The sequence below is a fragment of the Aquila chrysaetos genome, chromosome 24 (genome assembly GCF_900496995.4).
Source record: "Aquila chrysaetos chrysaetos chromosome 24, bAquChr1.4, whole genome shotgun sequence".
Classification (NCBI taxonomy): Eukaryota; Metazoa; Chordata; class Aves; order Accipitriformes; family Accipitridae; genus Aquila; species Aquila chrysaetos.
This window is the reverse complement of record NC_044027.1, coordinates 10,385,852-10,404,986: the sequence shown is the minus strand read 5'-3', so window position 1 is coordinate 10,404,986 and position 19,135 is coordinate 10,385,852. Positions and strand designations below refer to the sequence as shown.

General features: G+C 41.8%; 1 protein-coding gene across 25 annotated transcripts in view; it reads right to left on the bottom strand.

Moving 5' to 3' along the window:
- CACNA1B (calcium voltage-gated channel subunit alpha1 B) overlaps positions 1-19,135 on the bottom strand; it is a 314,217-nt gene that overhangs the window by 63,510 nt on the left and 231,572 nt on the right. For 13 of the 25 annotated variants that reach the window (XM_030000171.1, XM_030000174.1, XM_030000173.1 and 10 more), the window contains 7 exons: positions 17,717-17,846; positions 15,523-15,582; positions 14,132-14,238; positions 5,477-5,573; positions 3,326-3,486; positions 2,029-2,166; positions 926-1,127 (listed from right to left, as the gene is read on the bottom strand). In XM_030000171.1, the coding sequence (XP_029856031.1) occupies positions 926-1,127; positions 2,029-2,166; positions 3,326-3,486; positions 5,477-5,573; positions 14,132-14,238; positions 15,523-15,582; positions 17,717-17,846 (895 nt within the window). Of the gene's footprint in view, positions 1-925; positions 1,128-2,028; positions 2,167-3,325; positions 3,487-5,476; positions 5,574-10,357; positions 10,370-14,131; positions 14,239-15,522; positions 15,583-17,716; positions 17,847-19,135 lie in introns of all 25 variants that reach the window. The other 12 variants (XM_030000172.1, XM_030000169.1, XM_030000168.1 and 9 more) reach the window with 1 other exon arrangement.

Here is a 19,135-nt window from a genome sequence, read left to right as displayed (position 1 = left end):
GGAGCATTTTCTCATCTTGGATTTAGATAAGAATTCAAAGTCTTAATTACTGCAAAAATACTTTCTGCTCAGTTGAAAAATAAAGTGGGTAAATCATCTCTAAATATACTGCTTTATTTTGGACTTTTTGTTCATATAGACAAACAATGCATTAATTAATAATTGATTAAGAACTCATCTCTTTTCATCAAAAATCACCTTCCAGTTTCAAAATAAATGAAAAGAAATGGTTCTTGCACAACAGGTCATTGAGGCTGTGGGACCCCAGACAAAGGATGTTGCAGATGCTAAAAATCTGCATGGGTTCAGGAGGAAGCTGGATACATCCATGGAAGAAAGATACACAGATGCCACGAACTAAAGAAAAACCATGTCCAACTCAGGAGGTCCCTGAGCTGAAAACGATGGAACTTGCTAGGGCATTAAAGAAAAGCCTCATACCTGCTTGTACTGGTCTTACACTCTTCCCAAGGCATCTACTTTCCACTGCTGTCAGGAGGACATCATCTCAGCCAGGCATAAAACCAGCCTAGTGAGAGGACCTTTCCTTTAGAGAGCTGTAGCAATTGTAGTTCAGTTTGATTTCTGATGACTGGCCTCTAAAAGGCCAAAGATTCGTCTCCTTTCACACCTACATGCTTGAGCTAACGTGCAAGCCTATCTTCACTTTGAAGCGGAGCTGTGGTCCACAGGAACGTGTGACAGTGCTTACTAACATGTAGCATTTCGGGGGCTTTCCCTGTTTTTGTTTTTATGCAAAAGCTGAAACAGTCTGTAATTTGCTTGGTCTCTATACTACACACCCTCAGGTAGCGACTGCTCTAAAGCACCCCATGGCATGGGAGGGACGAGGAGTGGGCTTCCACCAGTATTGAGGTGCTCTGAGCCCCCAGGTGCTAAGTCCAGATTCAGAAGACACAGGTACCTCGTTTTTCTCAAGGCTGCATTCTGACATCACTTTATCTCCTTGCTCTTGGAAGGTGATGATGATTAACGCCACAAAGATGTTCACAAAGAAAAAAGGGAAGACAACAAAATACACCACGTAAAAGATAGACATTTCCATTCGGTAGCCAGGGCTGGGACCCTGTTCCTCGTAGGTTGCATCCACTGAGTGCTTCAGCACACTGCAATCAAGCGCAAAGAGAGAAGAAAAGTCAATGAAATCAGTGTGAAGCACCAATGACACCCTGATAGTCACTCACTGGCCTTCACTCATGTGGAGGGTTTTCCACATATGCTCAGGTCAAACTCTCTCCCATCTCTATGGCTGGGAAGAAGTTTTCCTTGAGGATATTTTTAGGGAAACCCTTGCTGTTTTCACCATTCTGCAGAATGATGGAGATTTGCTACGTACAGATCCACTTATCCCCCTGGCCAAGGGGAGAGGATACAGTTAGATCTGGCTTCTCTTCTCTGGTCAACAGGGATGAAGTAAGGATGGGAAAAGAAAGGTGTTGATGACCTCCAAGTAGGGGAACACAGTGAGGGACTGGAGAAGGGAGATAGATGCTGTATGTTTTATTCTTTATTTTATGAAATAGCTGAACACGGAGGACAGGGAAGGCCTGCCATAGAGAAACCCTGACCATGAATTGTACTCCATGTGTCCCAGCAGAAAAATGTGCCAAAATAAAGTTGTATGCTGAACAGTAAATATAATTTTGGGACTGTCATACCCACCACACTTTCAGCATAGGTCACAATACCTTTTGCCCTCATTTTCTTACATTCCCATTATCAATTTTACACCTGGGAAAGGCGTGCAAGTCCAAAAGACTGGAGCAAGCAAGCTATTAAGTACTGAAAACTGCTTAAGCATCCCTGTGCAAGCTCAGAAGAACAAGGAGTAAAATGAAGAGCCCTGCCTGCTGATTTACCCAATAATAACACAAGGGAAAGTAAAAGCTTAGCTGATAAAAGACTATTCTTATTTCACAGTTCACCTGCCATTTACATGTCCCTCAGAGCTGTGGAAAGCTGCCATTACCTCCGCGATCACTGACCCCGCCAGTCCCGTGTACTCACGTTGGCCACCCTTCGCCTGTGGAGACAGTGAAGAGCGTGAGCAGAGCCCAGAGCACGTTGTCATAGTGGAACTCGTATTTTTTCCATTCCCTCGGCTGCGCCTCCACCTCATTTTTTTCATAATCGAGGTACTGACCCCTAGGAAAAACAGAGATTCAAACCAAATGAGAGAATTAAACCAAATCAGCCATTTCATGAGTCACTGAGGAGCATCAAAAATCCCCAGTAGCCGAGTCCGACTGTGCTATGTATTAAAGACAAATAAAGAGACAGCCCCTAGGTTTGTTAACAGAAGTAAAGGCCATTCTTTGAGCCGTTTTGAGCCACAGGAACTGGACCTGAGGTCTAGAAATGAAAGAAACTGTAATCAGGACATTCATCCATTAGGCAAAGCCAGCAATTAACAGCATGCTGGCCCCTAGATTGTCTGACCCCACAGAAAACTGTGCTGCTTGATGGGAAAAAGTCTCTGGCTCCTACTTCAGAATTGGATCTAACTTCTAACTGGGTCCTGCTTTGAGGGGCCGAGGGACCTGGCATCTGGAGAGTTTCCCTCCAACCTACATTTTTCTATAATTACACATTTCTTTCTGTAATATATCTGCTTTATTGCAAGGAAGAACTGCAGTGACAGCCTCCGTGGCTGCAGTGTGCACGTGGTCCCACCAGGGATGTGCCCTGCGTTTGCAAGGTGGCAGGAGAGGGCTAACGTGGGCAGACCTGGACAGTGCTGAGAATGTGATTTGGGTGCCAAGAAAAAGGGCAAGTGAGGAAGACACACGTTGTGGTGAGTAAAGCACCTTGACAGTCCGCTGTAAAAGACAAAGCAGGACAGGGTTTTTAAGATATTCAAATACTGACCCCTTTTCTAGCTAATTAGGAGCTCTTTAACTTCCTACTGACTCACTTCTGATTATTTATTCATTATGTTTTCCTAATTCATACAAGCCCTAAGAATAAAGGCAGCAGGTAGAAAAAGGAGTCACACCATCTCTTCAAATACCCTCTACCTTAAAATCATACTTAGCCCTCCCTGGGAAAAGGAACCTGCTCCCCCGTATCATTAAGCATTTGGGTAAGCATTTGCTAGATCAGACCCAAGAATGATGCAGCTCTTAAAACAACAAAAGGGAAAATTCATCTCTAGGGTAAATGTGCTGAAGCATTGCTCTTCCTTAGAGGAGACTCATCAAGCTCAGCAGATACCTGACTGATGCAGCTCTGGGACAGTCAAGCAAGCTGCTGCTGCCAGACGAAAGTCGGGCTCCCCACCAACAGCCCCTGCCCCCAGCCATACCTGCAGTCCTTCTCCAGCTCCTTCGACTCATCGGTGCAGTAGAAGAATCTGCCTTTGAAGAGCTGCACAGCAATGACGGCAAAAATGAACATGAAGAGCATGTAAACTATGAGGATATTGAGGACGTTCTTCAGGGAATTCACCACGCAGTCAAAGACAGCCTGGGGATGGAGTAGAACAATGTTAAGGGGTTGAAAGAAAAGAAAAATGCATCTAACATCTTGGCATCTAGCATCTAACTACACTTGGAAGTAATTACCCAACCTACAACCCATGGATGGTTTCATGGACTTGCACACCAAGTGTTGGACCAAGAGTCATGCTCCAGCTGTGAGAGATAACGCCGACTTCCTACATCTCCTGCTTTCTCAATGAGTTTGGCTGTGCCACTGAATTTTCTGGTGCTGTCCGTAACATTTATAAAGATAATTGCAGCTCGTTGAGATAAATAGTAGTCCTCAGCAAATATTTCCATGGCCAATTATGAAATGAAAAACGTACTTGTGTTTAATTTATTCCCAGTGGATAGGTAAAAACTCATCAAATATGTTACTCATTGACCATTATTTGAACTGTTTGAATAATAAGAAAAATATACCAGACACAAAACAACCAAATGCTTCAAATAATATTTTTCTAATGAACTGTCTATCAAAAGTAAGTGTGACTAATCTAGTCAGCATATGTCAGTTCTGAACTCCCTGCAAAGAACTTCTCAGATACGTTTATTATTTGGTTATTAGTCACTGATTCATTGTTACAAGTAATTTGCAGTTTAATTTTAGTCTAAGTTTGTCATAATAATATAAATTGAACAGTCCTACTGCTGAAGCGTGGGGTTTGTACAATACTGTTTCTGTTTCTCTGAATGGAAGTGAATAATTCACAAAATTACACTCATGATGCAACCCAGAAATCCTGAATTAAAACACTGGAAATATCTCTAATCACCCCATTAATCTTGCTGATTGTTGCACACAACATCACATCCAGGAAAAAAATAATTGAAAGAACTTTGAAGACAAACCATATGAATATGACTTCTGCTTCACATAAAGAGTTCTGAATACTTCTTTAGAGGTGGTAAAATTACTCTGTAAAATGGCTTGAAAATAAGGAAGACATTCAATAAAAAGCAAGCATTCAGCGTCCTGCTGTAGGACTGAGCTACTGTTGTCTGTTTTATGACCTAAGAGCTGTACATTTCAAATTTCTAAACAAATAAAGACCATTTTCTACATTGTTTAACATAACTCTTCCTTATCATTTGAGGTAAATTTAGTATGCATAAAAATGCATAAAATCAAAATTATTTAAGCATGAATTATGGGGAAGGACAAAAGCAAGACTATGTAACAGCTGACCCTGATTTTTACATGCCACTATGTGAAAACAGGAATTGTTATAGTTTCACCATTGCAAAAGCACCCATCGCTTCTTTTTCCCCATCTCTCACAGAAAAGACCCTGCAAGCAGTGATGCCACATGAAGACGTCTACAATAAGTGTTCAAGAGTTCCCAAAACTCAGAAATTATTAAATTTTGTAACTCCTTCCATTCTCTGTTTCCAGGGGCTGGCTGTATCTCAAAGCGTTTGTGAAATGGTGTTGAATAAGTAACCACAGGCCATTATATTTATTTTACTTTGTAACTTAGTATTCTAGAGATGAAAGGGTACTGCTCTAAAACCCTGCACTATATATTCTTTAATAGAAAAGATGAACAGATTAAAAGTCCTCATACAGCAATGACATTTCTCTTTAGACAGACTGCGGAAAATCTTGCAATATTCATGTTAAATTCTCTAGGGAAAGTCAAACACTCCAAAACCTATTTTCTCTTATATCATTTCTAAGAGCATCACACTTATGAACTGTAATTTATTTGCATTTTTTTCTTCTCTTTTTTTAGAAGTGTGATTTTAATATGGATTCAAAATAATTCATAATATTGCATACAATGTTTGCAAAAGAAACAAGTGTTTGACATTTGCTAAACATCTGCACAGCTATTTTTATAAATCTGGCAAAGAGATTAATTGCAACAAAATAAAAGGAACACAAATAACTTGGATTAAGTTTAGTCCATCAACTTCCACTCAGATCAGTTGCAAACCTCCAGAGAAGGAAAGATTTGTGGTTATTCTCTAACCTTTAGTTTTGGCAGCCGTTTAATGGTCTTCAGTGGTCTTAGGACCCGCAGAACTCGCAGGGACTTGATTGTGTTGATGTCCTTGCCTTTGGTTCCTCTGCAAAGGATAAAAGGCACAAGAACAACAGAGGGAATAGTTTGGTCCTGAGGTCACTAACTGGAATATCTATAGGTACCCAGTGTGGTTTTGGCTGTGGAATAATTTGGGGTTTTTACAGGTTTTGGGTGCCATCCTCACCACGGATGCAGACAGTACTAGTGAGGACTGCAGATGAATGCCCACTTGAGACGTGTTAATCACCACACAGGAGGAAGGCTGTGGGCAGGACATGGTCCTTGCAGCATTCAGCCACACATGCTCTCCAGCCTTCGCTCACTTCCCAGCTACTCACCAAGCATCAGCCAGGAACCGGTGACCTTCCTGCCCCAACTCCCCCCCCAGGCAACGGTCCAAGCCAGGGCAGCAGCACACCTCGGCTGCAGCCACCAGGAGAGGAGGCTCCGTACATTCATCCCAGCCCCAGGCAGGAGAAGTGAGAAAGTCAGACTTGGCTCTCCTCCCTCCCAGGCACCGGGGTGAGACAGGAGGATGTTTCTCTGCGTGCTTCTTGCACTTCTCTGGCAGGGACGTTGTGTCTAGACAAGCAGACAGTGACCAGAGGGAACTGGAGCCTTCATGGTGAGGGACAGAGCTCCCCTGGGGACCAGAGCGGCTCCATGCCCACAACCTCATCCTCGAGTCTCTCTTGGAAGACATGCTACCAAACCCATGCGGGAACATGTAATATGACAGCATATTACATGCCTGGAACAGTGCTAGGGCAACTTCCCACTTACACATGCAGGTGCTGTAAGTCACATTTTGGTTTTAGTTTTTGTTAAAACTGAGTGCAAGACTTGAGACCGTTCCTCTTGCTACCATTAAGAGGTTTTTAGGGGAAGGACAGAGTTCCTTTCCTCGTGCACTTCCAAAATAAATAAAAAAAAGACACGGTTACATCTTCTTCCAACCCAACAGCAAAACAATGACATTCCCCTTCATTTCATATGAAGTGAAAAATGGGATGAAAATCTTTAACAGAGTTTTATTCATGACTATAGGTTTGGGTCTGAGACTGTATTGAAGTAACACAGGTGTGAATGAGTAACACATTGAACAGATGCTGATATACCTATTCTATGCTCTTCCAGTTCGCTAAACATTTCTCTTCTCCAACAGGAAAACAATAGAAATACAAGTAACGCGAGAGACCCACAAGAGGTATGTGCAGGTAGTGGATTGCAAAGCTTCCCCCACCCTGCTAGCAGCCAGCTCTATGCACTATGCTAAGGGAGAAGCACCAAGAGCAGAGGAAACCACCCAGTTTCGTGGCTGGCTGACCTTGCTCAGCCCTGGAAGGTGTCTTTTTGCAATCTATCCACTTCTAAAAGACTAATAACTCAGTACTAATACTGTACTACTCAATACTAACACTGGACTGGAATCTGCAACCTAGAACATGCATTCCTGTCTCATCTCCGGTCTCTTTCTCCAATTACCAGTCACTGCGCTTGTCCTGAAATGCAATAAGCAGTGAGGCACAAGGAATTTTTGGAAGGCCATGGGTTGTATCCCAATGACTTACACATTGAACACAAGTTGCCTTTGCACATGATTTAATAGAAATGGAGGAGAGGGGGAACAGGATGGACGCTTACCTGTCCTCTCCCTATCTCATCTTTCAGGGCTGCTTCAGGGCCATTTTAATCAGCTGCAGATGGATCCTGACTGCTGGCATGGCTGTAAATCCAGGTGACTGAGCTAATACTCATGCAGTTACAGGACTGATTTAATGCCACAAAATAACTATTATATATTTAAAAGAAATTATTTTTTTATTCTCATTAGAGACTCTTTAATCTGGTTAAGAAGAAGCAGACACTGCCAACATAGCTTTTACTGGCTTTCTCTTCAGGTTTTAGCATAACTGAAGATCTGGCCCATGTTTGGCTTTGCATTCTTGCTTTCAAATCACCAACTCTTAGCAAGCAACAATCCTGCCACGGTCACTGCAGCTGTCTCCTTGTCACCATAGCCTCCAGCTGAGCCATCCAAACTGGAGCTCACCTACTCCCCAGGCAGCTTTGTCTGATCCTTAGCAATGCCTGGCTGTACAACAATTTGTTCAGCCTCTTGAGGAGGACAGTCAGTGGCAGGAGGGAAGTAGAAGGGGAAATAGGTTACCGGGACGGAGGTACACCTGGCTTGGCCAGCCAGCCTGTCCCCACGGCTGATGGGCACCCAGCACATGCCCATCACCTTGGCTGCCCCTGCTTCTCCCTTGACCCTCTCCCCTCTGGAAGGCCAAGCAAATCACTCGGGTTGCTCCATGTTGCCCAGCCATTTGGGGTTTAACTAGATGAGGAAGCCAGAGCAGAGAGGGTGAAGAGGTAGGAGCTGAGGAAAGTAGAGGTGAGAGGAGAGTGAAGGTGAGGGGTTAAGGGACATGTGGTTGGGGCAGTAGGAGGAAAAAAGAGGCGGGATACCTTGGCCCAGAACTATATTCAATTCTCGATCATTTGTGGCCACGTTTCTGGTTTGCAGATTAACACGCACAGCCCAGCTTAGCGGCACAGCCACTGGCAGGTAGCAGCTGAGCTAATAAATCTCAACAGCCCTCACCTGGGTTCAAGCAGAACCACAGAATATTTCTGCATGATGTCTTCCAGTGTTCCTGATTCCAGGAGACCTAACCTCCTATTTACTACACTGCCATGCATTTCCACTAAATAACAACTGTACTAATAAGGCCTCCTGGAAGGAAAGTTCAAGACGAGAACAGAGAAACTTCTTGGCTCTGAAGGAGCCAGCTCAGGTCTCACAAGCCTGAAGCAACAACCTCTGTGGACTTAATATTTCTAGGAATGTTAAACAGACCTACTGGGGACTAGTGAATAGGTGGGGCAGAGCAAATCCTTCCTCCTGGGTCTGAGAGAAGCAGCTGTTTTTCCCTTGCACGGGGAGGTGTGTGGATGACTGCACTGAGAGCTTGGAGGTGAAGGGCAGACAGCTCCAGTCCTACAAAATTCCTTCTGCTTGAATGAAGGACACTAAGAAGCATTGATTTTTATTTTTTTTTCCTTTCAGGCACCTAAGCAAACAAAGAGTATGAGCCAATTAAATGTTAATGGGATTTATGATCTAAGTCATATAGAGAATCTTGAAAAATCATACTTATTTCTTGTCACAGTAAGGTTCCTGCTATAGGAGAAAGCTTTTTCAACAGACTGGTACTCCAAACTAGAATGATGTAAATTTTAATTTACATTTTAATTAAATGGACCTTCTGCAACTATTTCAGCCTGTCAAATAAAACCTTAAGGGTTGTTTTCGGTGTTTTTAAGAACCCCCTCTGAAATACTGGTTTTTACATCACTAATACAAAGTGAGATGTCCCACAAAATAAAAGGTCCAGATGGAACGAGGATTCAGTCAAAAGGTGTATACAAGCACACATTTGACCAGAGTATTTCTCACAACAAAAATAAATTGCTATGGAAGGATAAGATCTTAGGTGACTGCAGAATAACAACTATAAAATTCAGAAGAAGTACAGAAGAGCAAGCAGGATAAAAACAGACAGTGAACAGAAGCCCAATGACTTAAAAAAAAGAACACCACAAAGAAAAAATTGTATTAGGTCAATTCTGGTTGCATTAGGACAATTCTGGTTGCATTAGGCCAGTTCTGTTTTTCTGGGGGAGTTTGCTGCTCATTTATTTGAAATATTAAAAATATTTTAAAAGAGCTTTGCATGGTCTTTTTTCCTTTAATAAATAAAAGATCCTTTAAAAAATTAATAGTTCTTTATAATGGAAGCTTCTTGTTTCTGTTGCTTCTGCCAGCAGCTCTGATATCACGTAACATGGGCCTCTTAGAGTCATGTCATCAAATATTCAGAGTAGGGTGGAGTCACTGCCTTCCGCAATTGCCTGAAAGTCCCCAAGGCAGAAAGTGAATTCCTCCACCAAAGAGTAAATGAGCTCACGCAACTCTGCCCAAGCACAAAGCCACCCTCTCCCAGGATCTACATGATCTGGCTTCTTAGACAGAAGAAACAAATACCCAATTTCCTGGACCACATCAAAGACCTTTCTTTACATCCTTTTCATTGCACCTCTGGGTTATCTGCTGTGGAGAATTCCACCTGAGCTCCCGCCCTGCTTGAAACTGTGGTGTGAGATGATGCAGCTCTGCCTCCCCTCTGTCCCAGAAGCAAAGCTGTGCTGTACCGCACTGATGACAAAACTGTCACCTCCTTGCAGATGGTTAAATGCAACTTTTGCTACCTCCTTCTTTAAAAATTGCCCCTGCCAACCTCTCAAAAGGTCTCTACACCCTGTTTTCGTGTCAAAGACTTTTCACCAATGTCAGAGGCTGACAGCCTGAATCCCAGCTGGGTTGTGTTGTCCAGACTGCACAAAATTAGTCCTGAAGCTTCCAGCACCGCCAATGCTGTTTAGAAGTGCAATCCTCTGAATAAGAATAAACCTGCTTCTTTAAAGCTAGTTATTAAGATTTTCATGAATTGCAACTCACACATTAATGATGTACCTACTAAGTCATCCCCTCAAATCTTTTTGGTACATATATATCTGCTTATCATGGTTTCTGACTCTCTGGTCTACCCGGCTTTCTAGTCTGCTTCTATCCTCTGCTTAAACAAAATTAGGATGAATGAGGATTGTTAAGGGAAAATACATTTCACTGAATAATGAGTAATAAAGGGACAAAGAAGTCGATGCAATGGGTGTAACATGGTTCGTTTCCACAGTGGCAAGTGTGTGTACACACATTTGACAGGCATAACAGTGCAGCAAGAGACAGGAATAACATATTACCCCATGAAACTCCTAGAGAGAGATTCCAGCAAGAAGAAGACAAAGAAAGAGCAGAGTCAATGACAAACAGAAACATAAGGCTATACAGTGCACCCCATGCACATACAGATATGTGCTGGCAGATAATCCCATCCCCTGTCCCACACCCACCAACTCAATGGTCATAAAAATAAACAAGCAAGGAAGCAACAGACTGGCTATACAGCATATACCCACACATCCCCCCAGGGTGCCTCAGCCCTTTCGACTGACAAGCAGACAGGGCAAATATACCTTCATCCTCCTGACACTTAGGGAGATAATAACCTTGATTGTTTGGCAAATGCTGTTTGCTTTTTCAAAGAGCAGTGTGAAATTCTGTGCATCTCAGCCACCTTTCTGTTGTTGAAAATTTTAAAATGCAATCTCTTTGCTGCTATTCATCAGCTATTTCTATTGAACAAGTACATTTTACACCTGGGGCTGATAAATTTTGATGACAAATTTGCTAGCTTGCTTTAAGCTCCTCTACTTCTATTTCCCTAAAGACTAAAACATGTCTGTATGTTTGTGGCATGTTTATCTCTAGAAAAAGCAAGGAATTTCTCTTTGAAATACATTGCTAAATGGAAGACATTATTTTATTATCATCACCATCAGTATTACTAAAGTTTCTAGCATCTCACTGGGAGCCTTGTTTTAAAAAATTATTTTTTTTTAAACTACAGTCAAGCACAGAATAGCTTCTAAAGAGCTACAGGCAGAAAGTAGACTGATAGCTAGTTTGAGAGGCTGAGATGGATTTTATGAACCTTGCAGCAATGACTGATACCATCTCGTATGCCTAAACAAACATAGGCTGTTGCAATATTCCAGATGGAAGCGTTTCAGGGAGCTCTGTTTTTCCTAGGGTTTCAGTGATATGTCTATTCAGCAAGAAGTTGATTCACATCACCTTCACTGGACACCAATGAGGTTAAGAACATGCATGAATTAAATCACACCTACTGAGTGGCAATCGCGTATTCTTGCAAACAGAAAAACTGGTAACAGCCACATTAAATACATTTTTACAGTGACACTGATGAGTGACAGGACTGTAGTGTTTGCTAGAAAAAACCTACTAACAAAACAACAAAGATTACCGAGTTTATTCTCCAAAAGCTTATTTTCAGGATTATCAAAATTCAGCAGGCTTAGTGCGTCCATCTGGTTTAACCAAACAACGCAGTTGAGCTAAGGTCATGACTATCTACCCAACTGTCATATGAGCAGTCTGAGACTTGTTAGCATTCATAACTGGACTAGCGGGAACAGAGAGCAAGTCATCTCGTACAAATGACTGGATTTCCTGCTCTCGGGTTAGACCAGAGATACTGCAAGTATTCTCTGAATTGGACGTCAACACTCACTGCCTGCTGAAACATAGACACGTAGCAGAGGTTAAAGTCATAAGAAAAATCGCAGAAGAAATTCAGATTTTTCCAGGTCTCAGAAATAGGTTTGACTCACTTTAATCTGGGAGACAATAAATAGGCAGGCAGGTTTTTTGCATTCAATTTCTGTAAATCCCCGCTCAATACTTACTCAAAGAGCATGTAAAATAGAAGCAGCTTGGGGCACACTATTATGAAGCACAGTCAGGGGATGTACAAGTAATTTATTTAGAGGCTGATGAGGTGCTGTTAGATATTCATGGCCCAATGTGAGCAATAGAAAACCTGAGCACAGACTCAGAAAGATTAAAAATTATTCATTTCAATCCATAACTTGTCCAAAGGAAAAATCTTGTTCAAAGAGAAGATGTTTTAAAGGCAAACCCTAATGTTTGTCCTCACAGCACACAGAGTTGCTCTGAAGGGCTCACAAAATGCCCCTTCTCCCAGTCTGCCTTGAAAGTTTGAATTCTTAATGGAAAAGGGAAATTCTCAGTGAACCACAGGCTTGGGTAACATTGTTTTGCAAACTAATACTTGTGACTAATATTATTTTACTTTTATACCTCTCTTCAATTCAGAGGAGCTCTGTTTACTCGATAAACCTTTTTATTAGTCAGTTTTTGCTTAACTCAGTCTGTCCACATCCAGTTCTGCAAGATGTTATGCTAATATATTTCATGTGTGAAACTAAGCCACACATATGTCTAGTCAAGCTTAAAAAGCAGCCTCGTTTTGGATGTCAAATTTTAGGTAAGCAAGACATCCACCAGACCAGACCAGCAATTCCATTTCAAGGCAACCTTGCTTACAACAGAGCACTCAGCTACTCTGAAAAACAAATTTCTAATGAATAGGGACAAAGTCTTTAAAGAGGGCAGGACAGCGTCCCTTTGAAAAATTTATCTTGGACATGACTTGCTCCAAGATCTAAACAATTCTTTGGTGTAGGATTGGGCACAGAAAGCCCAGACCCCAATATCGCCAAGTGTCACTCCTCAACTGGCTCAAAAAATCCTACCAACAATGTCAATCCCACCTCCTTCGTTCCATCCACTCCTTGGTCAAATTAGCTTAGACATTTTTATCCAGCATTTACTATGAAGAATAGAAGATCTAAAATACAAATCTCACAGGCTGAACGTGAAAGGAGTTTTGACACCTCAGAAAATGAAAAAATCCCGAGAAATAATCCAAGCCAATGTTACCAGAAAGGTCCCAGTAACTTTTTGTGCTGCAAGGGACGTGGCAGTATTTTTCATCAGTAGTGCACGTAAGAGGAGCAACGGATATGGCCATCTGCCTAAAAATTACTGCCAGTCTAAAATATACAAGACACGCTTCCCCAGTTCCTTGACAAAGGTGAATGCTTTTTCTCATTAGCAAGTAAAACACTGCTAATTTCTTCACCTTCTCTAATCATCATGTCAACAAACAGGTGAATGGAGTTTGGGCATGAGCTGCTAAATGTTCACTGTAATTACTCAAGGCTAATTTAGCAGAAGATTAAACTGGCCAAGTCCTGTAGCCTGTTTCCAGGTCATCTCCTAGAATTTCTCAGGAAAACATTTGTAAGACAATTATTCTGTGGCCCAGAGCTACACATGGAAATTTTCTTTCCATCATCCAACTCTGAGCTCCCCAAGTTCTGAAGAACCCGCATTGCTCTTCCTCTGGTCTCTTTTGAGAAAAATGCTCAAACAAAAAGCTAATAATTTCATTTTTAAAAAGCAGTTCCTCTGTGTCTCTTGCTCAAAATTCTCCATGACATTAAAGAAGCACATGGAACATTATTTAATGTCATAAATAGAGAGCTGTGATTGAGGGAGGGAGCAATTAGCCTTAGAAGTTAAACTCTCTGGAAATGCAAGTACCCTGAATGAGAGAGGAGGAGGAGAGAGAAATACCAAAGGTATCGGAACTAGAAATATCCATCACTGTAGAAATAATCTTTTGTAAAGAGTTCACTGAGTTATCAGCTGATTTCATTAACTGTTTTTTCATAGGAAGAGCAATTTTTAAAACAATTGCCTGAAGACACTGGACTGCCACAAACTGTTACAATGTGTCCTTGAAAAGAAGTTGGCCAAATGATCACAAAAATCTTGGCTTAATCTTTGACTGAACAGTGAACAGACTCTCCCTAAAGCTGGGAGAATTTTCAAGAGATTCTACAACACAAATTTAGGGAACTTCCCCGCCCCCCCCCCCCAGCTATAAGATGATAAAGGGCAGAAATTGAACATTTTGCTGAGAAATGGAGCCATAAAAACTATGCTTCAACTAGCTCTGTGCCAGGGTCCTGCCTCCTCTGCAACTTACTTCCTAGAAATTGGGATGTTAAGGAAAATGTACTTACGAGAAGGCAAACGCCACCAAGGCCCCACTGACCACAATGAAGTCCAGGATATTCCACAGGTCACGGAAGTAGGAGCCAGGGTGGAGTAACAGCCCCAAGTCAATCATCTTCAGATGAAACACGTGAAAAGAAAGAGTTTTAATAAAACAAGTACCAAATCAACACGACCAAAGTACAGAGGAATGTCCTTGATAAATGACCCTTCACAAATTCTTCTTCAGGGCTTCACAGCAGCAAGGCAACATCTAGATACTTAGTCAAGCTGCTCATCTCTAATAGGCACAGAGAGCTCTGTCAAAACTGAAGCTGAAGTCAATAAACCGTAACCAAAAGCATGAGAGACAAGAGTACTAGCTGCTACATAGGATTCTTTGCACAGACATGCATTAATTTATGGCAACAGCAATCTGTGTGTGAAACATCCAAATAGTTTACCTTCATTCTACTCCAATCCTACCAGATTAGTAGGAATTAACAACTGGCATAGGATATTACACAATAAAACACAAAGAGAGGATGGGAAGACCCACAGCAAAATGCAACAGTCAAAGAAATACACCTGCTCTGGAGCACTTGCTGAAAGATGCTGCTCAGTGTAGCAGCCTGGCTTGCTTCTGCACGAGACTGAGCCTCTCCTTGCAATGCTGCTAAAGATCTTCTACAGTTGGGTCTCAATGTGCATGCTAGACATTTTGTCTGTTTTTCTGAGAGCCTACAACTGCCCATGTAAGGTTGCTTTCCTCACATAGCTTCAAATCCTTCTACTGAACAAACAAGGGGAAATCTGTTTTTTATTCTGCACCTCTTTTGCATCTTGCTCTGACAGTAAAAAATAACTCCATCATTTCCCCAAGAATAAATCCTGACTTTATTAGAACTGTGCTTTCTGGAAAGTTACTGCCCCACAGTCTTAGCAAAACCTGTCATCCTACTGAGTAAAGTAAAAAGATAACTCCTCAACTTTTTGAAACACGACAGACCAAGAATCAGTTGCTATTAATATTCCTGATCAGCATCAAAGGAAAAGGGAAGAACCGGATGTGTTTCAGTAAGGTCTATCAGCTCCTGTGTCCTTAGTTATGCACAGACATTTTTGCATCAGGGACTCACATTTCTTATCCTCTTACACAACCACAGCTACTAAAGATATCCTTATTTTCCTCCATAAAATGAGAGATTAAAGAAACCAGGAGAGCTGCTACAGAAAGGCATCTGTTGTGCACTGGCTACTTCTGAGTGCTGCTCCTGAGTTAAAGCTTTCCATCACCACCACCTTTCCAGGCACCCTGGGAGCTCTGTCATGCTCCAACCCTCTTCCTCCAGCTTCCCAGAAGTAGATGAGTGTAAATCTGAAAGAGGAGGTGAACCTTTCCGCTTGGAAAAATTCTTACCTTGATCACCATCTCAAAGGTAAAGACACCCGTAAATATATAATCCAAGTATTTCAGAGCCTAAATGGGAAAGAGAAATGCATATTAGGGGAGAGTATACACTGAAACAATCTGCACATGAGCAAAGAGTAAAAAGTCTTTTCTAGCAATGGTCTATTTGCTACAACGGGTAAGTATCATCTGATGGGAGGCTTTCAAATAGTTCAGCCACAAGCTTGAATCATCTGATTTAAAGAGCAACTTTTTTTCCAGTCCTTGCCAGACTGCAGTATGCAGGCCCATGCGTTGCTTCAGTGCACCTGCATATATGGCAGGTTTAATAAGGCAAAATGTATATTTCAAATTGAAATATTTGAATAACCTTTCCTAAAGAGCTTATTTGCCAGCATCTGTGTAGCAGCCTGGGTTTCTCTTCTGCTGTAGCTGATGATAGTATTATTAAAGACCTTGGGAGAGTAAGAGAGTGATAAAATCCTTTTTGTAAAACTGATTCCACAGTTATTAAAGGAAGAGGAAGAGAGATTGCTCGTAGCTACTTCAGCTCATTACTGATATAAGGATTCGTGGATCCTCCTCTGGAAAAAGCTAATACTGACCAGGTTCAGAAGCAGAAGGCCAGGCCAGGCAATTCCTGCTCTAACCTGGTCTGCCGACTTGTGCTCTGAAGCAATTCAGTTCCTTAATCTGTTTAAGGGGTGGATGAACACAGATGCCTCAGTACATGTCCTGGTAAATGCAATACCAGTCCATTCAAATATCTATAGATCTCCTAAATTTTAACATAATTCTGTGGATGGGATTCACCTATTCACAGTCAGATTCATATGATTATACATAGCGAATGAATATTAAGATAATATATATATCACATGATATCCACATAGTGCAACTATCTACACTGAAGACTCCAAAATTAGGCAACTGCATCTTGCAATTTCTATATGTAATCTTCAGTTCTGTAGACTCCCTGTTGTCCACGTAACTGTAACCAGCTCTGTGCCAATGTCCTCAAGTGAATATGCTTGAAAATAGACACCCGGCTATCTGCTTCATGAACTCTCCTGGGCTGCATGCTTTCACGTAAAAGGTGGCGCACTCCTACTTCTGCTCATAACAGCACCCATCTATAAAGTCTGAGTTTGGTTTGACAGCCATAGATGAGTAGATTTGCTACTAATTCTAAGAGATTGCTACCATGCCCCACCAAGATAAAAAGCCTGGTTTTAGCTCCTCAGGCTCTGCTCTAGCAGGAGCAGGAGATCTTAGGACAATGTCAGCCCTGGCTTGTGACTGGGGAAGCCTTTCCCACTGCTGAATGGTGTGTAAGCTTTGCAGGCTTCTTCCACATAAGTCACACCAGCCAAACAACCAGTGATTTCCACGTTCTCAAACTTGGATGTGGTTGAAGCACAAAAAAGGGGCAGGAATTGTGAGCATTTTAATAGTGGTTTTTGCTGGTTTTGGCTGGCATAGAGTTAATTTTCTTCACAGTAGCTTGTATGGGGCTATGTTTTGGATTTGTGCTTGTGTTGATAATGCAGGGATGTTTTTGGTACTGCTGAGCAGTGCTTACACAGAGTCAAGGCCTTTTCTGCTCCTCCCCCCACCCCACCAGTGAGCAGGCTGGGGGGGCACAAGGAGTTGGGAGGGGACACAGCCGGGACAGCTGACCCCGACTGACCCGAGGGATATTCCAGACCATAGGACGTCATGCTCAGCATATAGAGCTGGGGGAAGAAGGAAGGGGGACATTCAGAGTGATGGTGTTCGTCTTCCCAAGTAAGCATTACACATGATGGAGCCCTGCTTTCCTGGAGATGGCTGAACACCTGCCTGCTGATGGGAGGTGGTGAATCAATTCCTTGTTTTGCTTTGCTTGCATGTGCAGCTTTTGCTTTACCTATTAAACTGTCTTTATCTCAACCCACCAGCTTTCTCACTTTTACTCTTCTGATTGTCTCCCCCATCCCATAGTGGGGGAGTCAGTGAGCAGCTGTGTGTGGCTTAGTTGCCAGCTGGGGTTAAACCATGACACAGTAAACCAGCTAATTTGAGGATGTTATTAAAGAAAGCTCCCGTTTTGCACTTGCCAGTGCACCGTGTTATCCTTTGGAGATGAGAACTGACATGCCATGTGCATAACTTCTGGGAGAAGTAGTACAACTTTATTCTAGCCATGTTGGTTGGTACTCACATCGTTCCTCGGTGACTCGGCTTGGACAGGGTCTTCTGCAGCCAGGGCAATGCTGCTGAGGGCTATAACTATGAGGATGACCATCTCGAAATAGCGCAGGTTGACAATGTAGTGGAACAGACGCCGAATCCTGCAAACAACATAAGCACATAGGAGGGCTATTGCAGGTCCTGTAAGTCAAGTGCAGTGGTATGAAAGACTGGCAGAAGAACAACTTTCATCAGGAATATCACCTTTAGGATTCCTATTACAATAACGGTAAGAAAATAAGAACCAGGATCAATGGCTTTAAACTCCAGTTTGCAACAGATCTGTGGTGAGATTTAAAGACATTTAACATCTCTGCAGTGGTCTCTATCCCCTCTGCAAAGCAATGACATATATTTATCTGTCAAAAGGGCATTGAGAGCTTTCAAGCATTCAGACTCCATTCTACAAATTATGTTTATATACTCCCCCATCCTTTTCACTTTGAACTCACAGGCTGGAGTCCTGTGAGTTCAAAACTAGGTTTGAAATCCTTTTAATATCAACTAATCCCTTTAAAATTGAGATATATGCTATGCACTTTGAGACTCTTAGCTGAAACTGGCTTCATAACTATGAGTATTACTTCTACCAGTCTCTCTCTTGCCAAGTACCTCTGCCTGCACTTTATTCTAAGATATGCTTTATAAGCTGCACAAATACTTTACAGTAATATATTTGATTACTTTAACCTAATCTTTTTCTTCACAAATTGTGTCCAAAAAAAGTGACAAATGCTTCAATTCCTAAGCAATGCAAAACTATTCAGAAATTTCAGCTAGTAACTGTATCTGACCACAATTCACGAGTACTTAACTGCACAGAGAACTCTACATTTGCACCATATTTGTCAGCTGAATAAAAGACTTAGGTTCTGCCTGAGAATCAAATTATATGTGTAACTTGCCAACAACCTTGTTATCTCAGAACGTAATTCAGTTACTATATCGCATTTTCTCTAAGCAAATATCTGAACAGTTAGAATCAAAATTTATTTTTCACATCTACTTATATATTCTTTTTCTCTGGATTGCTAATGGATTCAGAATGAAAAAGAGTTACAAATACCAAGGAAACAGATTTGATACAAAATAAGATGAAGAAAACTGCTTTTGTGCATCCCTTAACTCTGGTTATCAATCTGACAGAAGAATATTATCATCTATGTGCTCCATGAATCCCTAGAAGTGAAAGGCAACATTTTCAGTAACATTTGTAACTGTAATTCTTGCATCAAACTCAATTCATCAAAGAAATAAGTCCCTATTTTTAACTCTTCATCATTCATAACCAGCAGTGAGATGTGGGAGCATTTGTAAACTGCCAGTAGTACTTGAGAAATCATTTTAAATGCATGTCTGCTTTAAGAGGGTGATGGCCCTTGGAAAGTAA